General features: G+C 47.4%; 1 protein-coding gene across 1 annotated transcript; it reads left to right on the forward strand.

The window, feature by feature from the left end:
- The first annotated feature begins 1864 nt into the window (after positions 1–1864).
- Positions 1865–10218, forward strand: Smim35 (small integral membrane protein 35). The gene is made up of 5 exons (XM_029554960.1): positions 1865–1919; positions 3206–3322; positions 4546–4579; positions 5715–5848; positions 6069–10218. Exons 1-4 carry the CDS (start codon positions 1865–1867, stop codon positions 5812–5814), a joined length of 306 nt encoding a protein of 101 aa, XP_029410820.1. The 3' UTR covers positions 5815–5848; positions 6069–10218.
- The last annotated feature ends 1903 nt before the right edge of the window (positions 10219–12121 follow it).

The raw sequence follows: 12121 nt of genomic DNA on the forward strand, positions 1-12121 counted from the left end.
AGCAACAGAAAGGAAACTGGAACAAATGACTTTGCTTTGGCATTGGCCTTGGATCCTCGCTCATTTTCCCTCTGATGTTCACTCCTTGCCTGGATGTTTATAGTAGCCTCCTGACTGTTCATCCTTCAAGGTCAGCTCTTTTCCATTTTTCTTAACACATTAGCCAGTTGGAGATAATCTTCCATCAGTCGTGCCCTTCTGACATGTGAAATGGTGTCTGGAAAGGTCAGTGGTGTGGGTGGCAAAAATAATGTACTCAGTACATGAAATGATAGAATTTATTGAAATACATTGGGAAAAGGCAGTATATGAGTTCCCAAGGAGGGGATATCCTGCTGAGAGGGAGAAGGAGTTCTTCTATAGCAGTTGAGAGGGATGTTACTTGGTCTTATCTCATGGGCCATTTGTGAAGACTATATTTGGCTAGGTGGGTGGGCATCACACTATCTTGTTAAGTAGTAAATTTCAGAGTATAAATTGTCTTTCTTTTTTCATTTTATGTGTTTGAATGCATTGCCTGCATGTAGGTAAGTGCACTTGTGTCGTGTAATGCCCAAGGGGGTCAGAAGAGAGCATCAGATACCCCAGACTGGAGTTAAGATGGTTGTTAGTCACCCTGTGGGTGCTGGGAACTGAACCCAGGTCCTCTGCACGAACAGCCAGTGCTCTGAACTGCTGAGCCACCTCTCCAGCCCCCAGGTTGTCTTTTTTAAGACTAGCCATTTGGGTAGCGCACCATGGGCCATTAGAATTAGGCTCCAAATATTTGTTTAAGAATCATAAGTCACTGGGATCAGGCTTCAAGTAGTTGTGGCCCGGTGGCTAAAGTGTAGGGGTTTTGCTTTTATTTTTGAGTTTTTGTCTCTACACGTTCTCTGTGCAGAGACTTCTACTGACTACACATCTTAGTGAAAAAGCCAGGCTCCCTTCTTTGTCTTCAGAGCACAGTATTACTTGGCTCCCCTTTACTGTTCTGCTCACATCTTGGGGTTCCTCAGTTCTGTTGGAACTTGTCCGTTCCTCTGTCTGGCATATTTTCACTTGAGATGTCTACCTGGCATATTTTTTCTTTTGCCTCCTTTGAGTTATCGGCTCCCCAACTTCTGCCTTCTTCACAAGGCCTTCCTTGACCACTTTATTTAACCTTTCCTCTCCACCCCCACAGTACCTTCTAGCTCTTTCTCTGCCCAGTGTGTTTTCTCTGTCATGCACCATCTTCTTAAATACAACATATTTAATTTCTTTTTCTGTCCATTGCCTGTTTCTCTCCACTCAAGGAGGATTTCTATCTACTCGATTCATTCCTATAATACAAGTGCCTGTGTAGAAAAGACGCCATCAAACACTTGTGGCATGACTGAAAGCTTTTTGGGCTAGCACAAAGCTACCCACAGTTGCCCTAACCTGTAGCTGCCCCCACTGAGACAACTTCTAGTTCCCACGGCCAATGCTTCCACAGGGTTCTCTGCTTGTCTTAACCCTTTGGTGATACTATAACAAAATACCTGACACTGGCTAATTTGTAAAAAATTGAAATTTGTTGCTCACATTTTGAAGATCAGAATGTCTAAGATCAGGGTGCCAGTAGTGAGAAGCTTGGTGAGGGCTGCTCTCTCCTTCAAGGGGGCGGTTTGTGGCTATCTTCCAGGGGTGGAGAATGATTTCTATGTCTTTACATGGCAGGAGTGATCTACCCCTTCAATCCCTTCCATAAGGCTGCTTACACCTTCTGAGATATTTTGTCATCTTCACCACCAGGTCCTTGTAGCAGGCACCGATCTCAGTTGACAAACTTACATGTGCAAGGAATGCAACTCCATTATTTCTAGACCCTAATTTCTAATTTTAGTCTTAATTTGTCAAAATGGCAGAACCTTTAGGAGCTTTGGAGATCTCTGTTCTCCTTTGTTCTGAGCAAGGTAAGGAGTTGGGGAGGGATGAGGAGTGGAGAGCCCTGATGTCATCAGCTCACGCTGACAGCCATAGTGACATCTGTGGTCAATGCTTTGAGCATCAGGTAGGGAGGATGTTGCAGAGGTGTCCCCAAACCCTCTGCACAGCTGGGCTTCTCCAGCCCTGGGGGCTCTCTGTGACTTCTCTGCCTTTTTCGGTGATACATAAGCCGCTGGTTTTTTCAGGCTGTGACAGGGCAAAGCCACTCTCCGAGGCTGTCTGAGATGTTTGCCCAGGCACTGTTCTTACGTGGGCCTGTCTCCCTGGAGTTTTGTATAGCTCTGGGATACCACAATTCTGGGAATCCTGCTGCCTCCTTGGGTGGTAACTTTGGAGGAGGGAATGTGGAATCCTCTCTCTGGAACTTACTGATATCTTTACAAACTGCTTTTCCTTCATGTCTTTTTTCTCTAGGCTAGGGATATTTTTTTCCTAGTATGACCAGGAGGGTTAACCTTGTTTTCACTCAGTTCTTTTCTGTGCTGTGAATGATTTTCATTTCTCTAAGGTTTTGGACCTTTGAAACTTAAGACTAGGAAGAGAGACCCTCCTTTCTGCATTTAGCACTCATTTTGTTTTCATGAGTACAGAATAATAACCTGGCTATTTTATTTTATTAAAATATTTTATTATTCTTATTTATGTATATGAGCATATTACCTGCATGTATATAAGTGCACCTATATCATGCAATTCCTGTGGATGTTAGAAGAAGGTGTCAGATTCCCTTGGAACTGGAGATGCGGAGAGTTGTTAGATGCCATGTGGGTGCTGGGAATTGTACCTGGGTCCTCTGGAAAAGTAGCCAGTGCTCTTAACCACTGAACCATCTCTCCAGCTCCTAACCTGGCTATGTTCTTGGGAGTCTCCAGGCTGTTCCTCATGACTACCATGCTTATGCTGAGGCTAGACCTCCCAGGCTGTTCTCTAAGCAGGCAAAGCCTCTACCATTAAGTAGAATGCTCATGACTTCAGGGAACTACCTCCCTCCCTGGCCAGCTCCAAAGTATCTGTTATCAGAGGACTTTGAATTAACATAGTGAAGATATTGCATGGGTTTACTCTCAAAATGCAGATATCAGACATACCCACTATAGCATGGCTGGGCTGAATCAGACAGCTTGGATCAAGGCTCCTACTAGACAGCCACTTTGATAAGCAGTGGGAGTGTGGGGGTGAGGAAGCTAGAATGTGGTGTAGGCCCTTGATGCAGGGGCTGTAGGAGGGCTCAGGATACCCGGTTTCTCTGCAGGCGAGGACTCCATCAGCACCTTGGGCCTGATCCTTGGCGTGGGACTGTCGCTGCTGCTCGTGTCCATCCTTGGCTACAGCTTGGCCAAGTGGTACCAGCGTGGGTACTGCTGGGAGGGTGAGTGAGCACTGGGCTGAGCCACCCCAGCTCTGTGCACCCTTCCTCATCAGTAGTGCTTGGCAAGGACAGACAGGGCTGCAAACCTTTCAGCTTAATGGATGCAAAAATATTTCCTGTGGCAATTGCAGTGGTTGAAGACTTAGGTGGGTGGCTGGAGGCTGAGCAGTTGAAGCAGCTCAGATGGAGATGTGGGACCTTTGTTGAAGGAATAGCGGTTCTTCCTACCCTTGGAGATAGTGAGCTTCTTTTTTGGTAACCCCCAAGGCCAAGCGCAACATCTGGAAGGCCATGGTGCCTATCTGATTCCACGTGTGTCCTTCCCTGCCTGTGGGTCTTGGGCTCTCTCCCAGACTCCAAGCTAGCTGATGTTCCAGCTATCTTGGAAGTCTCCTGGACTTTCCTCTGGTCTTCTCAACCGGAGAAGCTGGAATACTGAGAGAAATATTCCCAGATGTGCAGTTAACTTTAACAGATACTTTTCAAATATCTGTTGGGCACTTACTATGTGTCAATGTACTTTTCTCTAATATGCTTTTTAAATTCCACACAATGAAGAGGTTATTATAGCCTCTTTTTTTGAGACATGGTCTTGCTATGGAGCCTAGTCTGGCCTCAATCTCTCCATCTTGCCGTCTTCCTGCCTTAGCCTCCTAAGTGCTGAGAATCCAAGCATGTACCATCTGTACCCAGCTGTAGCCTCTAATTAATTAACTGTCTTTATTTAAGACAGGGCCTCCAGGCTAGGCTTGCCTTGAATTCCCTGTGTATCCAAGGATGACCATAAACTTCTGATCCTTCTCCTTCCACCTCCTGAGTGCTAGAATTACACGTGTTTGACACCATGCCTGGTTTCTGCAGTGCTGGGGGTTGAACCCAGGGCTTTGTGTATGCTAGATAAGCACTCTATCAACTGAGATAAATCCCTAGCCCCCAGCTTCCATTTTTGAAGTAGATAGGGGCATGTGGTAAAAATCACATGGTTGGAACCTGGTAGAGTCTTGAATTAAGCCTAGGTCTGGTTCTCTTGGGTTCTAGGCTAGGACTCCTTCCTTCCCTTTTAATGAGAGGACCTTGAAGGGTCTTGCAACCCTCTCATAGCATCCTGAGGCCAGTCTGTTCACCCACTCCTATGGATGGGGTAGAGGGTACCAGATGTTTGCATGAGGGTGATAGTCGCTTTCCTTGGAGACCCTAACTCTCTTTTTGGATTGTCTTTTTAGGGCCTAATTTTGTCTTCAACTTATACCAAATCCGGTAAGTAGGTCTAGAGCAGATCTGGGTGGACTGGTCATTGAGAGTAAAATATGATGAAGAAAGAACCAGAGATAGAAACAGAACATACTGCTTCCTTTTCTTGACTCTTTCCATGCCCAAGGCAAACCAGAAAGTCCATTTAGAAAAGTTTCATGAGTAAAACCTTGAATAAAGACAATATCATGTCAGATGCTGGTGATATCAACTATCTTAGTTCACTTTCAGGCAGAGAACATCCCATCTGTCCATCCGTCCGTCCATCCATCCACTCACCCAACTCATCCACCCACCCACTCATCTACCCATCCACCCATCTACTCACTACCCAACTTGCATCCATCTATCCATCCACCCACTTACCTACTCATTCATCCATGTATCCAGCCACCCACCCACCCATTCATCCTTCCCCCACCTACTTACCCTTCTGTCTACCCACCAACCACTCATTCACCCATCCATCCACCCACCCATCTACCTTTGTGCTCCTCATTTATTCAGCAAAGTTTTATTATAGACAGTTTGTATATTTCTTTTTATACATATTTTAAATATTTTATTTATTATTTTTATTTTATCCTTATGAGTGTGCTGCCTGCATGTAGGTAAGTGCACCCATGTCATGCAATGCCTGCAGAGAGGCTGTCAGATTCCCTAGAACTGGAGTTATGGATGGTTGTTAGCTGCCATGTGGGTGCTGGGATTTGAACCCAAGTCTTCTGCAAGAGCAACCAGCGTTCTTAACCGCTGAGCCATTGCTCCAGCCTCCAGTTTGTGTATTTTGAAAGATACAAGGATGGCTGGGTAAAGTCTTTGCCCACAAGTACGTGCAGTCTCAGTCACAGTCCGGGGTCAAAAGAGAAAGCAATTAAACAAAGTCAGGGATTTGAGGAACAGAAGTCAGAAAGGCCTTTTGGGGTAAGGCATCTCATCTACTCCTTGCCACAAGGTAGGCCTGCTCCTCCTCTGCCCGAGAGAAGGAATGACTCCTATTTCAGAAATAAATCAACAAGTCAATGATTTAGAAATACCCCGGCACCCTGCCAAGAACAGCTTCCCATGTTCTAGTCTAGCGAAACAGGCTCCAAGGAGAGGGTGGGTTCCCAGCAGAACCTTATTGGATAATCTGTCTCAGGAATCTGAAGGACTTGGAGGTGGGGCCACCCTTCACCATCAGTGGCCACATCAGCAGTCCAGATGGTGGCTATATGAAGTTCTCCAATGAGAGAGTCTGATGGAGGAACATCTGGCTTCTGGAAATCATGAAAGGTGAGTTGGAGGGCAGGAGAACTTCTGAGTGAGTATGATATCTGAGTAAGGTCCTAAGAGGTTCCAAGCAGCCAAGCCTAGCACCAAGAACCATTCAGAACCCAAAGAAATTATTCATTCCCTCTCTGCTTGCTCAGGAGAGCCAGGCCACACTGACCAGACATAGAGAAGCCCTTCCCAAGCCTTATTTCTTCCTCACCCTCCCTTCTCTTTTCTACAGGAAAAGGATCTTGTGTCAGCATGAGTCCCTCTGGACTTCTCTCCCTCCCTGGACTGTGAATGCCTGGCCTGGCCCAGAGTGTGGGGAATGACGGGCCTTCTCTTGGTCGTCTTTCAGCCCTCATAGACCTGGGCCTCTGCAAATGGACCTGGCCAGGCTCAGCCGGACACAGAGAGACAACTGTTCCCCAAAGAGAACTCCTGGATTCCAGGAGGCCCTGGGCCCATAGGAGCCACGTATCCTGCAGAGCCGATCCCGCAAATCACAGCCAGGCCTGCCCTCCTCCTCCTGTCAGTCACATCAGTGTGGACAGGTCTCCGAGACTCCGTGGAGGCACTCTTCATGTGGCATCTGCTGTCACTTCATCTTGTCAAGTTGACTCCAAGGGCTGGAGATCCAGTCATCTTCACTAGGGAGTTATGTGGTTAGAGAGGTGATTTTAGACATGTTTATAAAACCTTCCCACCAGTGACCAACTTTTCTGAACTTGGGTCATTATCCTATAGTCTTCTCCTCTGTGCTTGGTCTGGGCACTTCCCATTCTTTTCTACCATTGCTGCCTTCCTTCCCCTCACTGGTTTTCCCTTCTGTGAGAGACCTCAGTACTTACCAAACATAATCAGAGCAGTCTAGCAACCACGTCCTCACTGTCCAGGCTCCTGCACTGGGATGGGCATGGGGCATGAGGTACTATCTCCCAGTGTCTTCCTTTCTGTACAGAGCCTGCCCTGTGGGGCAGAAAGTGACCAGAGATGGTAGGGCAGCAGGAGGCCCCAGGCTGAGGCTAAGCAAAGCCTGTAAGGACAAGGACGGCAGGACAATTTACCTACCGAGTCAGCACTTCTTCCTCTGCCCATGACCTACTGAGCTGGAGGCGGAGCTGGTACCAGGAGATTTAGCTTACTGGGTGCTTAGTATAGACTGAGCCTGTCCAGAGAGGCCGAGTTCCTGAAGAAGCTGTGAATAGAGGGCAGCATGAGGGGCCTGTGCTGCTCAAGTTGGGCACTGGACCAACCAGCCCCCACCCAAGGCCAAAGGGCAAGGGCCAGGACAGAGACAGGAGAAGGGGCGTGCCATGATTTGCTGCCTATCTGCCCTTTGCTGAAGTCCGTGTTTCTTTCTTGCATAGGCCTTAAACTGACTGTGGAGGAAGGAAGGAGCCTGGCAGCTCCTCCCTGCTTCTGGCCAGAGACTAGGGGCCTTTTGCCTGCTTAGCCAGGCTCAGACACAGCAAACCAAGTCTCTAGAGTTAAATGCTTTTGGCTAGGTCTTCTTTTCTAGGGCCCCTCATGGCTCTTGATCCATCTCCTTTCCTTAAAGGCCTCTTGGAGAGAAGGGTATCCAACTGTATCCAAGAGGAGACTGTTGCTTCTGGCTTTCTTCTTCCTTGGATACCAGCCTTGACGTCCCCTTTTGGAACCTTGTTCGGCCCCAGTAACAAGCTCAACTATGCCCTGCTCAGTGTGGATCACCTACGTCCTCAGAAATGCTCAGGACTCAGTGACCTTGGCAAAACCTCTAAAGAGAATGAGACTTGGGTCCCAGGTAGTCCTGGCCCCAGGTCAGGTGGCTTCAGGTGAGGACACAGGGACATCTGTCCAGGGCTGGGAGAGAGGAGGGTATTTCCCATCCTCAAAAGCAGAACCGAGAATATGCTGCTTCCTCTTTCAGGGCCCTCTGACGCGATCTGCGTTCCCTTTGCGCCCCCTCGTTTTCCTTACTTCCTCAGGCCCACAGTGTAGCACAGTTTTCTTCACTCTGGACACTGGGCCCCACCCTAGGACTCCTCTGTTGAGGACTCTGAAGGAGCAGATTCCAGCTTCCTCAGAAAAGAGTAAATATCCAGCTATAGGTCTGTGGGGGCTGGGCACTCAGATCCTTGGCCATGTCAGGCCTCTGTAGTACTCCCTTTCCCTCCTCTTAACCTTCCTCATCCCACTGGAGGGCCTGCTGTCCTGGGGCTGCCTACTGAGATTTCTCTGCCACGGTTCCTCTCTGGTGCCCTTGGCAGGTCTGTCCTCCTCCCTCCACCCCCTTCTAGCCACACCTAGACCCAATTAACATCAAGTCCTGTCTTTCCTCTTTCCTGTAACTTTCCTCAGGATTCAAGACAAGACATCTAGACCTCCCCCCAGAGTTTTATTATGTAGTCTGTCCTGACTGACTTGGAACTTGCTATGTAGACTAGGTTGGCCTCCAACTCACAGAAATCTGCCTGCCTCTGCTTCTGCCTCCTGAGTGCTGGAATTAAAGGCAAATGCCACCACACCTGGCAGACACTACTGATTTTGATCCCTATTGCAGAGGATCATGTTTTTTCCATGTGAAAAAACCCCAACCAGGCTGAGCCTCTTGTAGCCGGAGCTCTCTAATAACCCCTCAAATAAAGCACAATAAATAAACTTAATAAGTGCTCATTAAGAAGAAATGGCAGGCAATCTTGTTCGGGAAAGAGTACTCAGCAGCCTGTGGAGGACCAGACTGCTTATACAGTCCATTTTCATACATGTTACTGCATTTAGAGCCCTGTGGCCACCCTGTGACACAGGGATTATTATCGACCCACTTTATATAGAGGGAGACCAAAAGGTTCAGAGAAGTGGCTTGACTTGTCCAGGGCTGCCCAGCTGCCCATTGGTCATACTGGAGCCTGAGCAGAGTCTGTGGCCTCAGAGACACAGCCTTACCTCAGGGCTTAGTGGAGTAAGGACTGAACATGGTAGAAAAGGACCTGGTTCTCTCTCTGTCCTGCAGTGCTGTGTGGCCATAGGCTAGTCACTCCACTTATCTGGGCATCTATTTCAACATCAAGAAAGCCAAAGATTAATCTGTTTCTCTAAGGCTCCTCTTGGCTCTTACCTTGTTTATTAAAAAGAAAAATTTAATCTCTGTTTATCATATGCAGGGCACATTGTAGGTACTCAATAAATAGTTGAAAGATACAAATACAGTGTGAAGTCTTAACTCTAATTTAGGAGGTGTGTGTTAAAAGGTGACTGATAAGGTTCTTTGACATGCCTACTCGTCTTTCCTAAACTTCACAGAGATCTGGCAGAATCAAAGACTGTCCAAAGACTCCCTCCCTGTCTCCCATTCCCAAGCAAGCCACTCTGTACCTGATAGATGAACACTAATGTTTGCTGGGCACACACTGGTACAGGGCAGGGGCTCCAGGCCCCCAGTCTTACTTCAGCCTCATGAGAGGGGAAGCAAAGGCTCAGGTATAGGAAAATTATCTACTGAAAGCTGGGCAATAATTTATTTTCCTTAAGATCCTTGGTCAGTGACTTGGAGCATCAGTCCGAGCTGCAGCTCCCCTATCACCCTCGGCCTCCAAGGATGTAACTCTAACCTCTTTCTAGATTTCCTGGAGTGAGGAATGGGGGTCTTAGGGCTCAGCTATCCTGAGGCACCACCCTCAGCTCTGAGCTTCTCGTTCACTGACTCTCCACTCCTCCTTTTGCTTTTTACTCCTTCCTTGACTTCCAAATCACCATGTTCTGCCCATTCTTCAGAGTGGCTCAGATTAGCCTTCTTCAAGACCCATGAACCATGTTCTCTGCTGATTTTAATATAAATATCCTCTGGCTCCCATAACTTCATTCATTCATTCATTCATTCATTTCTTCTATTCCTCCAGGAACTTGGTTAGGCCCTATAGGATGTGCAGTCTCTCAGGAGATTAACCTGTTCTCTCCTATATGATGAGAATTCCTGCAGACAGAGTTAGACTTTGCATCTCTTCTGAGTTTCCTGGGGGGCCTTGTGTAGTTCTGGTTAGAGGCAGCAACTTCTCAGGAAACTATGTGAAGAAAGTTCTTGGTCTCTTTAGGGTATCTTATGCATTGCTCTAGGCCTGGCCTGTGACTGGTGCTCTAAAAATCAACACTTGGAGATTTTTCCTTTCCCATCCTTAACCACATATGATCCTGTGTTTATGATCAGATACCTTTCTAGAGAAGAGCACACCTGGAAGTCAAGGTCTTCTATGTAAGGGACAACCTAAGTGATGACTGAAATCATAGAATCTTCTTTAAGAAGGGGGTAGTAGTAGTGGAAAGATTCGTTGGATAGCTGTACTGGACAGCTTTAGTTGTCAACTTGACACACCTGGTTAGAGGGGACCTCAACTGGGAATTGTCTCCATTGGACTGGCCTGTGGCCATGTCTGTGGGGCATTTTCTTGATTGTTGAGTGATGTTGGAGGGCCAAGCCCACTGTGGGCAGTGCCACCCCTGGATAGGTGGTTCTGTGTTGCATTAGAAAGCAGGTTGAGCACAGGCCAAGGAAGCAAGCCAGTAAGCAGCTCTCCTCCATGGTCTGTGCTTCAGCTCCTGCCTCCAGGTTCCTGCCCTGAGTTCCCTTAGTGATGAACTATGACCTGGGAGATGTAAGAGAAAATAAACTCTTTTTCTCCCTAAAGTTGGTTTTGGTCAATTTTTTTATGTCAGCAATGGAGAGGAAAAGTAGAACAGAGCCCGAGGTGGTGGATGACTACAAGGAAATGGTGGTTTCCAGACAGTAGGGCAGTTATGCATATGATCACACAGTAATTATGACAGCATGCATAAGATCTATGCAAGTTCAAGCCAGACAAACTCCCAGCATAGAGGGAGGAAGGTGGGCAAGAAGCCCCAACCCTGGCTGAGGAACTATGGACAACTGATAGCTGCTGGGAGAGGGAGAATCAATTTTCTTTAAGGGTGTGATACCATGTAGGTTGACCAGGCTCCCGGGGATGGACCACACTCAAAAGCATTTGAGGACACACATTAGACTGGATAGACCTTAAAAAAATAATAATAGGGCTGGAGTGATGGCTCAGCGGTCAAGAACACTGTCCTTGCAGAAGACCTGGGTTCGAATCCAAGCACCCACGTGGTAGCTAACAACTGTCTGTAATTCCAGTTCCAGGGGATCCGACAGTCTCTTCTCTCCTCTAAGGGCATTGCATGACAGGAGTGCACTTACCTACATGCAAGCAATCAATGCATACACATAAAATAAAAATAATATTAAAATATTAAAAAAATAATAGAGGACATGAAGTCTGTGGGGAGGTTGGGTGGGAATGGAGGTGGGGGAGGGGATCTGAATATTATTAAAATACATTGTATAAAATTCTCAAAGAATCCAATAAAAGTGTTTTTAAAAACCCACAAAACTCCTTTGAGTCTGCATGGCCTTGTCCCAAGCCAGCAGCAGCAAAAGAAGCTGGGTGATGGGAACTAGGCAGCCACTGTCTATGGTGTCCCTTTCTATGCTCCAAGGCTTAGAGAAGCTCAGAGCAGGAACGGATGAAGTACCATTATTTTATTTTTAAAAACTGCTTAGTGATCAAAAAACAGCTAGAAGTGGTAATCTTTGAGCGGCTCCGGTACAAAACAGGAAGCCAGTGGCTTAGTGAATTCTCACACTTGGGGACCAGAAGTGAAAATGTTTTGCTTGCCCAGAGGAGCAGCAGTCCAGCAAAACAACAGGTGGGGCAGCGCTGGAGGCCAAGGCTGTGGTGGACTCCGCCCTTCCCAACCTTCCATGCCTTCCTATCTCTTACCCCATTCGGTCTCCTGCAGAGCCATGGGCTTCCCTTCCTTCCCCAAAGCCTTAAATGAGATTGCTCATACAGAAGCCAAGAGCCACTGGGAGGAAGATAGGCGGAAAGTGGAAAAACCCTCATCTATTTAGTCCAGGTCCTTCCCCTTAGAGATGATGGGTAGATGCTCTGGGCCCCAGAGGACTTGTTTGTATAAGGCTGCCACTGGCCTAGAGAGCTTTGAGGTTTCTTCCAGCTGTGAGGCAGTTTCACAGTGGGTAACTTCAGTGCTTGGGTGAGAGTGGGGAAAAGGTGAATGGAGTGTGGTGTGTGTGTTCAGAACTGAGCCAGGAGAAAGATCATATCTGGTTGCCTGTCATAGTCCCAGAGGGCCTGGCTAGGGTCAGTGCTCAATGACTGCTTGCCTAAGAAGGGAGCAAATGCATGCTGAATGGCTCGAAGATCCTTCACCCTGTCTAGGGGCTGTATTCTGTTGCTTTAGGTCTCCTGTTTGGTCTGA

The sequence above is a fragment of the Nannospalax galili genome, unplaced genomic scaffold (genome assembly GCF_000622305.1).
Source record: "Nannospalax galili isolate Female #2095 unplaced genomic scaffold, S.galili_v1.0 scaffold265, whole genome shotgun sequence".
In the NCBI taxonomy this organism is placed as follows: Eukaryota; Metazoa; Chordata; class Mammalia; order Rodentia; family Spalacidae; genus Nannospalax; species Nannospalax galili.